Source organism: Athene cunicularia, assembly GCF_003259725.1.
Source record: "Athene cunicularia isolate RWA chromosome 3 unlocalized genomic scaffold, athCun1 chr3_part1, whole genome shotgun sequence".
Lineage (NCBI taxonomy): Eukaryota > Metazoa > Chordata > Aves > Strigiformes > Strigidae > Athene > Athene cunicularia.
The window spans coordinates 2295846-2312265 of NW_020799097.1; the positions used below are offsets into that span (position 1 = coordinate 2295846).

A 16420-nucleotide genomic window follows, 5' to 3' on the forward strand; every position below is an offset into this window, starting at 1 on the left:
CCATACAGATGCATGTTTACTTCAACTGAAGTAATTAGCAATACAGCTCTTCCAATGGAAGTGATGACATTTCATGGCCAAGAATGAATTAGAGTCAGGCCTTGAATAAATGTATCAGCATACAGTCAGAACAACTTCTTTGCTGTTTTAGACTTGCTAGCTCTTTCTGGCACAGACTAGCGTCACAACATAAAGGAAAATAATCAGCTTACTCTTTTGTAAAACACTTGAGTTTTCCTAAATATGAGGGACTTGAAAGTCTCAAGTTTTACCACTTTTAATTTGAAACAGAGATGGGCATTTCTCCTCTTTCACTTTTTTAAACCCTACTGATACATCACACTGTATTTTTCCAATAGACAGAGTCTATTTATAATAGTCCAATAGATACAGTCTCAAAACACATGGTCAGTTGCCTTCAGTTCAAAATTTGACTACTTATCCCAAACCTGCTTCAAAATTGGGCACCTCAGACAGTGATTTTTCACAATTCTAAACCAAAGACCTATCTTCCATGCTTACCTGTCACGAAGGCTGCGTGTTTTGGCTTGAATTATTCCCAAATCCCACAGGGCTGGATTTTTGCGGTCACCACTCTGCTTGTGCCCATATACCTCAATTGCCAAAGCACCATCATAAAGATGTTCCATGAAGTCTTCGGAAATATTTACAGAAACTTCCTGTAAGTGACAAATCGTTTGATGACTATGAGTAGACAATGATTTAGGCTTAGAGATTTAATACCAGCTTGTAGTAAAGTCACCCTGATCCCCAAGACACAATATAGAGAAAAGGGAGAACTGTCACCTCAGTTTGCAAAATCAGTTAAGCAAGGCAAAAATACAGAATTTGCTGAAGATTAGAGTGTGTAAAGAGCTGAAAACTGACTGCATGCTGTCCCAAGCCCTGATCAGATGGTTTAAAAACCAAAATGTTCTAATATGTTCTAATGTTCAGAATCAGAAAACCAAAACTCATCAGAAGGTATTATATCTCTTTTACAAATGCTAAGTGGAATAAATTGATCAGTGTCATGCCAAATTTTAGAAAGAAGAGAATTCAGGCAATTGGTTGGCATTCATCTAAGCTGACTTTAGATATTAAAGATGCCTCCATTCAGACAGTCGCTTGAAAGTCAATAGAAACAGTCTGCTCTGAGACCCACCACCTCACTTCAACATCTACATTAGGACAACAGGCATCATGTCTCAGGACTGGGACATTTCTCTCTGCTACATCAGAGTGTAGAGTGATCAGCTCAGATATGGAGGGCAAATGTATTCAGACTCCATTCACAGTCAGCAGCATTTTTAGTGTGGGTAAACTCTAACATAAGTCTCTCTGCTGAACAGACCGGTTTCCTTTATTAAATTGCTTTCCATTATTAATTCACTTCACCTTCTGTGATTTTTGTACAAGTGAACAGTGTAGAACAATCAAACTTATATGGGCTCTGCAGATGTTTAAGAGCTTATTAAAAACAGTATTAGGCTATTAGCCTCACGAAATATTATAATGTGAGCAAAGAGGCACCTAAATTGTTATACAAGCATAAACATGCTTTGCCTGCCTGCAGTTTTATTAATAAAATAAAAAAAAAAAATTACATTGCAGTGATCAAAGACAACCATGCACCGCGGCTCCTTGCTGGTGGAAGATAAGGAAGGATCCACCTCAGGTGCAACATTAACTGGCTCCAGTTGATCCCAGAATGTATATTTGCAGAACACAAAGTTGGAGAGGTGCTGTGGCAAACCGGTAGCTTGAAGTATTTTAATCTAGAAGAGGGATGAGAAATAAAGGAAAAGCTCTTACTCATTGGGCATAAAATTAAATATATCTTGTGTTGGAACAATGTTATTATGTTGCACTGCGAATAATAACAAAAAAAAAAGGCAGAAAAAACTAGAAAATATAAATTTCTGCATTGATATACATTGGAGACAATATTTGGGGTGCACCAGCTGAACATCGCCACTAGATGTCACAAGGGACATAGTTCTTGGGAATGAAAGCTAAAGGGCTGAACTTCACAAACATTTCGCTAATTTTTAATGGTGAGATGCACCAAATACGTTGTAACTGAAGAGGTCTACAATAAAATTCTCACACTTCTACCAAAAATGGCTCCTATATTCTGCAAAATAGTTGTTTCAAGATATGACTTGTCCTTCTGTGATCCTATAAATCAAGCAAAAATAACCCCAATAATACAAGCGTAGCCTGTCCCCTCTGCTAAACAGAAACAAAATGTTTTAAATACACCTTCTGATCTAAACAAAGCCATCATATTAACCATATTATTTAATAAATTTCTATTCCCCACTTGTCAAATTAAGATCAAATTAGACTTCTATAGTAAGGCAGCACTCGGATCCTCAGGAGAATGTTTCCTGCAACCAATGCCCCATACTGCTTGCAAGCACATGGAGCTCTATGGGGCAGAATAAAAAGTGAAAAGGAGTACGATTTCCACCAAATTGTTCATGTTGTCCAGGGGCAGCAGAGTTGGAGATCACTCCCTCTAGTGCTTTTTGCCTCCCTCTTTACTAATCTGTAGCTTAGCCTATCTTGAGTTTTACTACAACACAGAACTGCTACTAAATACTTCCTGCTAACTTTCTATTACTAACAATTATAACCACACCTGCATATATTTCACAAAATACTGAATATTTAAACACACATATTGAGGGAGAATGATTCACAGAACAATGGGACTTTATCCGATTCTGTGACTCCTTTTGAATTAGACATTGGAGCTCCAATCCTTAGTGCACAGATCTCTCATGTCTTCCAAGACTACAATAAACTGTCTAGGGTAAGACTGAATGCGTATAAGTACAGTTTAATGAATACCTTGCAGGTTAAAAAAAAAATAATGGGAGATTGAAAGAAATAAAAACCATCTAGTTCTCTACTATTTCAGCCACTCCAGAAACAAAATATCTGAGAAAAGATAGCAGCAGTACTTCAGGCCAAATGCTGGGCATGAGGACATTTAGGTGAAGCCATGAAACAAATACAGCAAAAGTATTAAACTCTGTACATACAGAGTTTAAATTTAGAATTAAATTTAGAATTCTGAATTTAGGTACAGCTAAATTATTTGCCCCCTTTTTTTTTTTTAAATCCTGAAACATCAATACAGTTTCATATAGTCAGTCAATGAGTTTAAAGACAGGACTCTGCCGTGTAGCTGGTACTGGAAGCGAATCCGGTGCAGGAGATTACAAGGAGACACCTAATCTCCAGAAGCCAGTGTGCCAGGGACTTCTCTAAGTCTTGCAATGGAAAGACAGAAGGTTGCTCAGAGGTTGGGATATATCTGGAACTCACCCTGCAGACAAGTTTTCTCTCCTGAGTGTCATTTTCATTTGAATAGTCTGGACTATCCTCACCTCCAACCAACCTGTCATCTATCTCTCCACTCACTCGAACAACTTCAATGTGGAGACGACCTGACACCTAAAAAGAGAGAAGTAAGAATTACTTGTGTGCCAGAAAACAGCGACATGTTCACCCCTTCAGGTAACTACAACTACTGCTGTTTCCAGTTTATAAGCAGAAAACATTTTATTCCTTTCTATTGTTTTGCACTCTGAATTTGTTCCACCAGTTGAAGAACACTTTGGAGCAAGAATCAAAGAGTCTCTGTAGTATAATCATCAAGAAATTGGCCACTAGAGTGACTTTGGGAACAGCATGCTGCATTCATCCTCACCTTCATACCACTCTTTAGAGAGTCTGTGAAGTGCACAGGTGATGCAGAGCACAGAGAATGTTGCCTGGTATGCTCTAGCTGCCTTTGAAGTTGTTCTTGCAGTGTATAGTTAAGTGACTGCTCTGGATGGTACTCGGTGAAAGCCAGTGGAGCTACAGCTCATACTCACTCTACTAATAACTTATTTTGGGCTGCTTTGTCCAGAAAGGTGCTCACAAAGCTTCTTCCTTTCACAATCACTGTGATGGAATTCAGAGCTGTCTAAACAACTCTGGTAAGGTATTATGGGATTTGTGTAACTAAAAATTGTTAGCAAAAAAATTGGGCACATGAAACTGAAAAATATCTACTATATACTGGTAATAATGTGCTGTAATTAAACAGTTGAGTAAGGACAGATTATAGAAGAATGACAAACCTCTCCCTTCTGATTGATGATTGGAACAGCATATTGTAGCTTCACATCATAGAACAGGCACTCAAGAAAAACATTGGCTACTCCGATGAGGCTGTGGTTTTCCTGCTCATCGTAGAATGGATCAGCTCGCCTGAAGTAAGCTCTCATCACCTTCAATCAAATTCAGAATAATGTAAGAAAAACAAGCTTTTCATGAAACAGTTTTCAGTATTGCACAACCAGTCTAATGAAAGAAAAAACGACTCAAGCAAGAGGCTAGATCACAGAATCACAGAATCATCTGGGTTGGAAAAGCCCCTGAAGTTCCTCCAGCCCCACCATTCACCTCCCCCTGACCGTTCCCAACTCCCCCAGATCCCTCAGCGCTGGCTCAGCCCGACTCTTCAACCCCTCCAGGGATCCCGGGGACTCCCCCCTGCCCTGGGCAGCCCATTCCAACGCCCAACAGCCCCTTCTGCACAGAAATCCTTCCTCAGAGCCAGCCTGACCCTGCCCTGGGCAGCTTGAGGCCATTCCCTCGGGGCCTGGCGCTGGGGCCTTGGCTCCAGAGACTCATCCCCCCTCTCTGCCCCCTCCTGGCAGGGAGTTGCAGAGGGCCAGGAGGTCTCCCCTCAGCCTCCTCTGCTCCAGACTGAACCCCCCCAGTTCCCCCAGCCGCTCCCCAGCAGACCTGTGCTCCAGACCCTGCCCCAGCTCCGTTGCCCTTCTCTGGCCACGCTCGAGTCATTCAATGGCCTTTTTGGGGTGAGGGGCCCAGAACTGAACCCACTCAGCGAGGGGCGGCCTCCCCAGTGCCGAGCCCAGGGCTCAGATCCCTTCCCTGTCCCTGCTGGCCACGCCAGTGCTGACACCAGCCAGGATGCCGTTGCCCTCCTTGGCCCCCTGGGCACACTCTGGCTCATTCTCACCCCCCAGTCCCTCTCTGACCGGCAGCTCTCCAGCCACTCCTCCCCAGGCCTGTAGCCCCCCTGGGGGTTGTTGTGGCCCAAGGGCAGCCCCTGTCCAGGTCTCTCTGCAGCCTCCCCACCCTCAAGCAGATCAACACTCCCACCCAGCTGGGTGTCAGCTGCAAACTGACTGAGATTGCCCTCGATCCCCTCATCTAGATCATCAGTAAAGATGTTAAACAGGGGTGGCCCCAAAACCGAGCCCTGGGGTCACCACTCGTGATGTGACGAGCCGCCAACCAGATTTAACTCCATTCACCACAACTCTTTGGGCCAGACCATCCAGACAGTTTTTTTACCCAGCAAAGCGTGTGCCCATCCAAGCCACGAGCAGCCAGTTTCACCAGGAGAATGCTGTGAGAAACAGTGCCTAAGGCCTTGCTAAAGTCAAGGTAAACAACATCCACAGCCCTTCCCTCATCCAATAATCCCTCATCCAATTATATCATATGAACAACGGAAGCTCGAGTTTTTCTTGGGACCGAGCATAAGGCCTGTCCTCAGCAAGTTCTCTTTAATGTTGTCAGATCAGAGAAGTCAGACTGAACATCAACTGAACACCCTCTTTTGTTTACTTACTGCTTCTTATTGCATGCTCGGTTTGGTCATTAACTATGCATGCAAACAAGCATCAGAGTGACAAGATAAGGGTTAATGAAATGCTGAAGGTCCACTCAGTACTAGGGAAAGCAAAGGCTCAGGAAAACTTAACCTCTTCATGTACACCTCCTCCCCCTGTCCCCAAGATTTTCTCACATCTAGTTAAACAAAAAAATTTTCACAGGGATGTAATTCTATCAGTACAATACTGGAGTAATTTTTACTTACTGGATTGTCTTCCTCACAGTCTTTCCACTCCTGGTAAAGATCCCTCATATCTACCAGTCGATTCTCCAGCTTTTCCAGTGACCAGATCTGCTTGCCTTTCCCTTTTCTTCTCACCTGAATAGCAGGCTCACTGAGAATCGCACCTCTCTGTGAAACAAAGAGATATCGATAAGGATTTCATGTCACAACAGTGAAGCAATAGTTTAAAACCAATACAAAACTGAGAACATCTTTGGGAAAAGTCTGGATTTTGTTCTTTTTTTATTGTAGCTTGAACAACCAAATTCAAGCGTGACAGTCTCCGAGTTCAGCTGTCACAGTATATCCGTGTATAGTTTAATTGCAAAGTCTGATCACAGCTACTACCACTAGTTTCTGTGGATTTTCACCTTACATAACTGTTAGAAATAGGAACATTTACACATTTCACAAATATTCTCAAGTTACAGCAGGCTTGGAGTTCCAGCTAAGGTTACTAGTGTCTGCAACTTTCAACTAGTGCAGATGCTTAACCCTCTTTACCAGCCTGTTTCTAGATGTGCCTGAAGGCTGCAAGAAAAAAAAAAAGCAGACCAGAAAAATTTCTAAAGTAACTGATAAAAATTATAATCCTGGAATAAAATACATCTTCTGTACTAACGATGGCCTGAGTATCACCAAAATATTGAGCTGACCTCAAGAACAAAAATAATACCACCTTAGGGAGCCAGCCTGAGACATGGAAGTCTGGGTTCAGTTCCCTCCTTTCCAAATTTCTAAAATACCTGGAACAAATAATTCAGTTCCTCCCTGCACAACGGGGATGACAGCATTTTCTCAGCTCATTAGGCTGATGTAAAGCCAAATGTCCACAAGGTGATGGTATATACTTGAAATAGATGTTACCTACCCTGACCATATTTTAGCACTGGAACAGAAGCAAGTGTGAACTTCCAACACCAGGGGAAAGGTCTTACACCAAAACATTTCTCAGTAAGATAGCACACTGTAAGATTTTCATGGTAAAAAAATAAGGTAAGGGCGTAGCATGCGCTGAACAGAGCCCTGTTTAGTGCACATGAACAGACTGGAAAACTATCCAGACCATTACAAGTCAAAATATAACAAATATAAACGCTGAGGGGCAAACTTACTGAGCAATGATTTAGTTCCATCAGGGCTATCTTACCTTACTGTTAGCATTAAGGCTTGAAGCTGGAATCTGGAGGGTAACTTTATATTCTGTTCTCTTGTCCAATTCCTCTCCAATAAAATTGGCTTCTCTCACATACAAATTGGCTTTAACAATCTGCTCTCGCAGCTTTCTCAGGCTGTGGGTCAACATTTCTTCTCTGTAAAAAAAAAGGGGGATTTGAAAGGGGAGATGGGAAAAATTATGGCATTTAAGTACTGAAACTAAGTGCAAGCAAATCAGTACCTGATAGGAAGGAGTCTTAACATTCAGCTTTTTAAAACAAACAACAACAAAAAAAATCAGGTGAATTGAATTGCATTTTCTTGGGGAAAAAAAAAAAAAAATTATCTGCACAAATTTAGCATACTGCTGGCTTTGGAGACTTCTCCATGCATCTGCTGAACAGTCAGCTCTTGTGTGGCTTATTCCAGGGTTTCCCCACCACAGATGTGGATGTTCCATCTTACAGAGAAAGGTTTATTCAGACACCATGACCCACTTGCTCACTGGCCTTCCTGGCAAGCGTGAGAGTGTGCCAACTGTGCAGCAGGAATCTGGTACCACAAAACATTCCAGACACACAGCTAACACCTTGTTAGATTGTCTCAAATACTTTCTATTTCAAAAGCTGCTTCTCTAGGCATATAAATTAATTTGTATCTTCTCATTACAATGTCTTTACAATACTCATTGCTTTAGGGTACATTTCATCTTCCTCCTGCAGCTGCTCTTTCTGACAGTAATACTGAAAACAATCATTTAGAGGCTGAAGTAAATAACTTCAGTGCAATTGCCCAGGAAGAGGCAAAAGAGGACAGTGGCCCCTCTGTGGTTATTAACAGCTTTTTGCAATGCTCTGGATCAAAATTCTTTGTATCATCCTCGTATTCCCTTTTCTTTCTGCACACTTCTGGTTGCCAGGACCTGCCCAGGTCAGACAGGTGGATGTGAGTCAAGAGGAAAAACAACCTTCCAGCAGCTGAGTCACGACCCACAGAAGAACAAACTCACAGGAGTCCCAGTATTTCTTCCAATCACCTCATCTTTAGTCAAATCTATTGCCAATCAAGATAGAGTTTCTCCTTAACAACAAAGTAGGCACTCATTCTTTCTCACCTTTTGTAACATTATAGGACTGATTGTTCTTATGCTAATATTTTTGCGGTCCTCCCCAACAGGAGCCCTCTCAGAAATTTGGCAAAGGTGTGCAATGCAATTACAGAATCCCAGAATCACTCGGGTTGGAAAAGCCCCTCGGGATCACCGAGTCCAACCCTCAGCCCGACTCTACACAGTTCTCCCCTACCCCACATCCCCCACAGCTCATCCCAACGGCCCTGAAACCCCCCCAGGGATGGGGACTCCCCCCTCCCTGGGCAGTCTGTTTCACTCTCTGACCACTCTTGCTGGGAGAAATTTTTCTCCTCATGTCCAGTCTGACCCTTCCCTGTTGCAGTTTAAAGCTGTTCCCTCTTGTTAAAAATTAAAAACTTGCAAAATTCACTAGCACTTGAAGAACTTTCAATGAACACTCATGGTCAGCTTTGATGACCCACCTCTCCTCTGCCCACTGCCTTAAGCGCTGCTGAGCGCTGGGAGAATGAAAGGAGAACCTGTCCATGCTGCGGAAATGCTGCTTCTCTGGCGACAGTCGCCGTCGTAACTGCTCCAGTTCGTGTTCATACATCAGTCTCTGGCGCTCGAGGGCAGATCTCTTCTCCTCTTCGTGCTGCTGCTCCAGGCTTTGCAAGATTGACTGCATTGGATCTAATCAGATGTTGAAAATAAAGAAGCTAGTACTTCTGGGGGTCAAATACCTGGTAACCATAAAATTAAATGGAAACAGTCATGTCATGAATATGGGGCAGAGATGGGGGACTTGGAAAGGTGAGATCTTTACCAAGTCCTGCTACAGATATGCTGTATGACCTTGGGCAAGGCACAATTTACTATCATTGGTAGTTCCCTCCCCATCCTATATTTGCAGTTTTTCATGTTAGAGCCTGCAGTAGCCACTGAAATCCATGGTGAGGAACGTCCTAGACAGTAAACACTGTTATCATATAAAAGGAGGGAAAGATTATATTTTCATTGTAATGCATATTAAAAAATGGTGCTGAACTGTGGAGCAAATTAAACATCGACAGAGCAGATTGAATGGATGATTTAAGAGAACTGAGAAAAGGGAAAGACCAAAATGAAAAAAACATTCCTACTGTTTCCCAAAATAACGTCATTCTGGGACAGCTATGTAAGACCACAAAAACTAAAGAACATAGTTTCCGAGACAGAAATCACTACAGTCGATGCCGGACTGAGACATAACACAAGAAAAATAAACAACAAAGTGAAAACACTTTGATTTGAGGCTGCAGTGCCACCAATATTCCGGTTTTGGATTTGCCCTCAACAAGAACTGCCAAACAAAACAGTCTGCAATGGGTTTTTTTTTCCCCTCAAGTGCAAAAGTGGCTATGATGACTCATTCACAAGAAAAATTCTCCAATAGGAAGTTATAAGGGAAAAAGTTTGTGGTTAAGAGTCCCTGAAGATGTTAACCCTGTATTCTGTACATATTTCCAATCATTTCTGTTGCCTCTTACCATTACTACCAAGTGCCTTCATAGTGACTTCCATCTGGGCATATTCATAGCTGAAGTTAATCTCACTAGACACTTCACTGGAATTGTCTCCATCCGTGTCCAGCTGCTCAACACTATTACTGCACTTCATAGAGTTGTCTCGCTCTTCATCCTCATGATCTGCCTTCTTTTTCTTCTTTGGCAAATTCAGCCTTTAAATAAGAGGAAAATTTTTAATGAACTATTAAATGCTCAACTCTGAAACACAGGGTTGCTCTCAAAGATTACTGAAATTATCCAAATCAGTAGATTACTCCCTTTCAATATTTGTTGATCTCCTGTGAGTGTAGTTTTCCTCAAGGTAAACAGGGGAGTTCAAGGCAAACTAACCAATCCATTCTACACTGTAATAATAGGGAGTACCCGATATTACTAATCATATAGTTTAGATAACCATGAATTTTTCAGTCATCCCATATCAAAATAATTTAGAGGCAATAATTAAATTATCCCACTTTTAATGCTGATTGTTCTTTCAAGCATAAAAGAAAGCAATTAAGTTTTAGATTATCATTTAAATCCACTGATCTTTAAAGTATTTCAGATGAGACACAGAGGGTTTCAAGACCAGAGTCTTCTGGAGAAAACTTCTACCAGTGATCCTGTGTGATACAGGAAGGTTGTAGGTACGGCTGGAGCTGGAATTCCAGGGAACAGGGAACACAGTGACTTTGTAAGACCCAAATCACTGTATAACATCGGTCAAAATCTAACCCCTTATTTGCAAAATGCAAAAGGCAACCTATTCAAGTCAAAGCTTGGGTGTAATATTTTCACTGTGGGAGAGAAAGTACTTAGTATGTGGTACCAAACCACATTAAAGTTACCAGCTCCAAAATTAAATCTCTTCAGTAAGATAACAGTACTGATAACTACAGCAAGGTCCTCATCAGCAAGGTTACAGTGCCTCGAAAATACAAGAAGTTAACCTAATGCTCTGAAATTAAAATCACACGCAGTTGTGTGACATATAGCATCCAAGAAGTCATCAGCATTGCCTTTATAACCCCAATGAAAAAGAAATCACCTCCTCCTGCAGCTTGAACGTTCCACTGACATTTTCCTTGTACCTTAAGATTAAACAATTTCTTTAACAACTTTTGTACCTGAAGAAGTGGTTGTTTCCCCACAGTATTCTGTCTCCGTGATGTAGCTGGATAGGACACACGACAGCAGAACCATTTACAAACGTCCTGTGAAAAGGCAAAAATCTGAAGCAAATGCATCCATATAAGCCTTTTTTTTTTTTTTTTCCCCAATACTACAGTATTGTAACTAGTTAAGGTAGGAGAACAGGTTTATGGATTGCAAACAGGCAAAATATCCCCAGAAACTTCACTGATCTACCCTGTACTTCTCAAACTCAGCTTCTTTTGATTGCTTAAGCTTATGGAGTTCAATACTTTTAGATAGATATGACAGCTATGTCTGGGGAGTATAATTAGATCTTAAAAATGAGGGGCCTAAGAAAAGATGTTGTCACTGGAAATAAACCCTTTTTGCACTACTTTGAAATACAAACACAAAATAGAAACACTTGAGTAAGACATCAGAGACCTTTGCTGTATAAAGGCAATAAACTACTTAAGTATAATCGGAAACTACTTTTATTTCAGAGTCAGATTAAGTCTGAAAACAGGACGACAGGGTAACTCAAGTTTGAAGGGAATCTTGGGATGTCATCCAGTTCAATCTCTTGCTCAAATGAGATCAACTAGAAATGGGGGTAAATGTGAAATTGTTGAGTTTTGTGTATCTAACAATAAATTATTGGAGATGCTGACAATGCATGTCATCTTGTAATCGATTTGACCATACCATCTGCTTTTCAAGTACTGCTACTTAATCAAATAAAGCAACAAATGCTTCAGCAGCTCTTTGCATATCAACAGATTTCTTAGAAAATTAATTCAAATTTCGATAGTTACATCTACACAGATGCAAATCAGTATCCTCATGCTGAAAGCATATGCAATTTACTCATCTTCTCTTTGAAAACTTAGACTACAAACACCATCACTGAGAGAAATCTCATTAGAACAAAAGATAGGAGTTGACAGAGGGGTAGGTGACAATTAATACAAAACGTAAAAGCAGGGTACAAGAAGTAGAATTTTCTTATTTCAGAATACATAGGAAAAATTATTCTTTTAACTATCTTTTTGCACCACTACTCATAAAACACCAGCTAAAACTACCGTTATTATACAACTGGAACTGCATTTTATTACTTTACCTAGTATTTTTTTGAGGTGTTAACATAACCTGTCCTTCTGGGGTGATGTCTATAATGCAGTGTTCAGGAAGGATTCCCATTCCACATAGCTGGATATCTTGAGAGTTGTCTGAGCCTATTAACGTGTGCTCCTGGGGAAAAATTAATTCAGATGTTAACAATGGATTACAAAAATTCACTAGTTCTAACTCAACCATTCTTCTGGATGTATCTTGTCTTCTAGTTCCCAAATTTGAAAGCTGTTCAATACTTCCCTTAGAGGCAAAAAGGAAAATGGAATGTTGCAAGTAAATCCTTCCTTTGTCTGACAAGTAGGGAGCACACAGGAAAGTTTATAGGCAATGGTTAAATCCGAAGATGAAGAGGTTTCTATAATTTAGTTGTGGAATTCAGTGCCTCGGGATGTTGTAGAAGTCAAAAGTATAAAGGAGTTCAAAGAGGAATTAAGACAGGTTCACAGTGGTTAGATCCATGGCTATTACACAGGTTCCACTGAGATCATCCAACAGGTTAGGAAATTCCTAAGTACTTGAGGCGTGAGGGATTTGGCAGACAAAGGATGACTCCACACATGCCTCAATTCATCCACTTCTTTTTTAGGCATCTCTAAGCAATTTTTGAGAAATAAATACAATAGTTTAAATAACTCAGATCAAGTTGTTCTTCAGTACTTTTAATATCTAGTACACATGCAGTTCAGCATTGAAGAGAATGTGGGCAAGACATTTACTCTGAGAAGCAAGAGTTTAATCTCAGGATTTCAGGCAAAACAAGTGTAAGTCATTTTAATGAAAGAATTTCAAAGAACACGGATTTCTACACCAAAATTCTCCACCAACAAATTCACGTTGTTCAAAAAAAATAATAAAGACTTACAAACACACAAAACTTACCCCGTGCAAAGGGATTTTCTCTAGGAAAGGAAAGTAGCACAGTATCAGCTGAGACTTTTCTGCTGGTAGTGATGGGTCAAGCCCTGGTTTCTGAGCAGGCTTTGGCTCCAGCGTGCTCTTGTTGTGTGTTCACAATGAACACCACAGAAGTCGGCTCTGCTTTAATAGCTGTCAGTGTCAAGGCTGATTTAGCAGCTTGAGTCACACTCTGGACACCTACGTGCAAGGCGTCTGGGAAAGAATTCAATTTTTCTCCCAAAACCTCAGCTCAGCTCTCTGTGCTTTTTAATGTTTTTTAGCAGATACAACATTGAGAAAGCTCTTTCCCTTGTTTTCATTGAGATGTCACAGAGCAACGATGACTGATATAGAAGAGGATCATGTACTTCCTAAGACCAACTAAACCAAAACCATCTTTCAGCCCCATTGCTAATTTTGTGGCTGTTTTGAGAGTTACTACAGACCACTTCAAAGAGAAGAGAATGATTTAATGCGAAGCTCAAACTGCCAATTGTCTTTCACTGCTAAATTTTTAGAACTTGTACTCTAACATGTGATTTAAAAAATGGTTGCATCTCGTTTCTCCTCCTGACTCCAGACCATGTCTACAGTTTGTTAAACTAAATTGCCCAAATGTTTCAGTGCAGAGTCCAAAAGTCACGTCACGTGTTTTATGTTTAACCTCAGCAACAGGGACTGCACATCAGCAGAAGTGCTAAGGCAGAACAGAACTTGATTTTCTCTCCTGGCAAGCCGCATGAAGAGGAATAAAACTGCATTTTGTAAACTGAAGACAGAGGTCAGAATTTGGACTACTCACATAAAAGAATAACAATTTTCTGGGTAAAACCTTGTGAAAATTGGCATAAAGCCTCTAGATTTCTTTCAAAAATCAAAGTAAAAAAATGTAAAAATCTCCAAACCTTCCTCTGCTATGAAGAATTACATTTGAAATAAAAAGGTTACAGTCATGTTATTTTTAATAAAGCAATGAATACTGGAGAATGCCTTAGATATGCAGTTTTTATAAAATCATCTGATTACACTTCTGCCAATGGCAGTAGATGCCCAATTCTATTTAAAAAAAAAAGTTATACATGTATATCAATATTTATTTTTACCTTTAAATAGTATACCAGAAGTTCATTGAGAGCTGGATCTGCATTCAAATTAACCAGGAAGCACTTATTATCCCCAACTTTTATTCCAGAAGACTGAAGAGATATGCCAAGGCTTTCCAGCTGTTTCTGACGCTCCTGCAAGAGAGTAGCCATCAAAATTAAGATGACTGATGCACAGCCCTTGGGAAATGAATTCCTATCTGCCAAAGCCACAAAACAAAATGATGCACTGCTACTTCTGAAAAAGGTAACTTTCTTCTGCAGTACATTAGACACAAAAGCCTTAGTTATATGCAGCTTTGATCAGGATATCTGTAATTTTTCTTGTCCTTCCACCTCTGGTCTCAGAGATCTACGTGTTATGGTCTCACACAGTTGAATCTTCTTAGTAAAAAAAGAAAACAGCTGAGAGCAGCACACTACAGTACTGTAGGAGCTTCTCCATGACCTCACTGGAACAGCAAAAAGGCTACCACAAAAGACATCTCTAGAGCCCTTTATTTTCTCTTTTCAGCTAAAAAGCAACAAGTTAAGTTAAATCCCTGCCAAGTCAAGCTCCGTGTCTATCTTTTATTCCAGAGCAATCAAAATGACAAAGAACTGGCAACCTACTATTTAAGTAATCCAAATAACACTTCCTGCTGAACAAGAATAGTAGCATTTTGGATGGTGTTTTGTTCTTGTCAATAGACTTCATAGAATTCAACAACAAAGCATTACTGTGCAAAAATGTACATCTTTCAAAGGGAAGTGTTTGGGTGAAGACTAGAGCAGTGAAAGAGGAACATTAAACATTTCTGACTTAAGAACAGAAAGGGATTCTTCTACCAGAACAAAAAAAAAAAAAAGAAAAAAAAAGAGAGAGAGAAATGTTGAGAATTGTTCTCAGGATCATACAGCAGCTGAGACTCACTGTCCACAACAGCAAATAAAATTTTAAAAATAAACATGGGAGACCTCTCACAGAATTACTAGAGGGAAGCAGAAACAGGGGAGGGTAAAACAAGTAAATAAAAAAATACAAGAGACCTACAGTGCTTTCCCCGTGATGCTGAGACTTTAAAATAAAAATCAGCAGAAATTATGTAGGGGTAATGCTGGAATGCTTATTAAGGTTCTGACCTCTACCTACCAGTCTCCTTTGTATTAAAAAACTTAGTATTATACTATTCGGTATAATTCTGTTCAGCATTGAAGTTGTACCAGGTCTAATCAAGATTAAAATTGCAAACAATAGCAAGTACAACTCGCTCTTCATTTTCGTTACCCTGTCTCCCCACACACTTATAAAACCAACGTAATGGCCTTGTAAGGAAAAGTTGTGTGTAGGAGAGAGAGAAATAAAAACAAAACACAAAGGACAGAGGAAAAACTGCAGTGTGATGTCAAAGATTTCTCTTCCGATCACCAGTGCCAGGCTCTGAAGTTCACATAATTCCTTATTATCTACAGAGATAAAGAACATGTTGCCCAAAGGACAATTTGGCCCACAGTCTAAATCTCATAGGATTTAGACTCATAGGATCTCAAGAACATGAGCTAGTTTCTGTTAACTTTTGCTCAAGACCTAATGTTAATTAACTTAAACATTCAAAATACATTAAAAGTGTGTCACATACTCACTGAAAATGTGAAAAACTGCATATTCAAACAGTCTTTAAGGCTTTGAACCCTTATTGCCACTCCACTTCTACAAACTGCCTCTTCGACTGCCCTCATTCTTTATAAGGAATCCTATTTTCCTCAAAGATTTACAATTCTCTCTACATCCTATCCTGCTACAATTTGACAGGCAGATGTTAATGGAGGCTGGCCAAAAAAAAATTTAAAAATTAAAAAAAAAAATTAAAAAAATCACTTGACAAGCCATGATATAAATGTCTTTAACCTTGGGCCTCCATAAGCCTATGGAAGGTGACAGGAGGTTCCTTCCACTGGCTTCCAAGTGGTCCTGAAAGAGCCTTATACTGCACAAACACTATTCCTTATCCCTCCTGGAAAAAAAAAAAAAAAAAAATCACTTCCCTACAACTGCAAAGCTCATGAAACTCCCATTTCTGAAACATCGGAGGATTTGAGACAAAGAGGAAGAGAGCTAAAGCAGCTCTATGCAAACATCAGGGCAGACTTAGTCTGTGCCACTGAGCCCCTAACTCCAGTTTTTCAGCCTCCTTGCACACTCAGGGTTTCTATGCCTAGAAACTACTGTGTAGGATAAGAGCAGATTTTTTATTATTATTACTATTATTATTCACCCTTATACACAGAGAGAACTCATGGTCTAAGTTTGCCTTGAAAGCCAGGAAGCCCTCGTAGTCATAAGCAGCATTTCTGACAATGGATCTTTGAAGTCAACACTCTATTCTGATTGCATCATCTACAAGATGCTTTTGCATAAGAGGCTCCATTTTTTCCTTTTTTTTTTTTTTTTTTTTTT

The 16420-nt window shown here is 40.1% G+C and overlaps 1 protein-coding gene across 1 annotated transcript in view; it reads right to left on the reverse strand.

The window, feature by feature from the left end:
* The window catches only part of KIF13B (kinesin family member 13B), a 115484-nt gene that overhangs the window by 41162 nt on the left and 57902 nt on the right, over positions 1-16420 (reverse strand). Inside the window, exons 13-23 of the mRNA XM_026846379.1 lie at positions 13984-14118; positions 11970-12100; positions 10840-10926; positions 9695-9885; positions 8648-8858; positions 7086-7248; positions 5918-6064; positions 4143-4292; positions 3340-3468; positions 1608-1778; positions 523-680 (exon numbers count right to left, since the gene is read on the reverse strand). Of these exons, the coding sequence (XP_026702180.1) occupies positions 523-680; positions 1608-1778; positions 3340-3468; positions 4143-4292; positions 5918-6064; positions 7086-7248; positions 8648-8858; positions 9695-9885; positions 10840-10926; positions 11970-12100; positions 13984-14118 (1673 nt within the window). The remainder of the gene's footprint in view (positions 1-522; positions 681-1607; positions 1779-3339; positions 3469-4142; positions 4293-5917; positions 6065-7085; positions 7249-8647; positions 8859-9694; positions 9886-10839; positions 10927-11969; positions 12101-13983; positions 14119-16420) is intronic.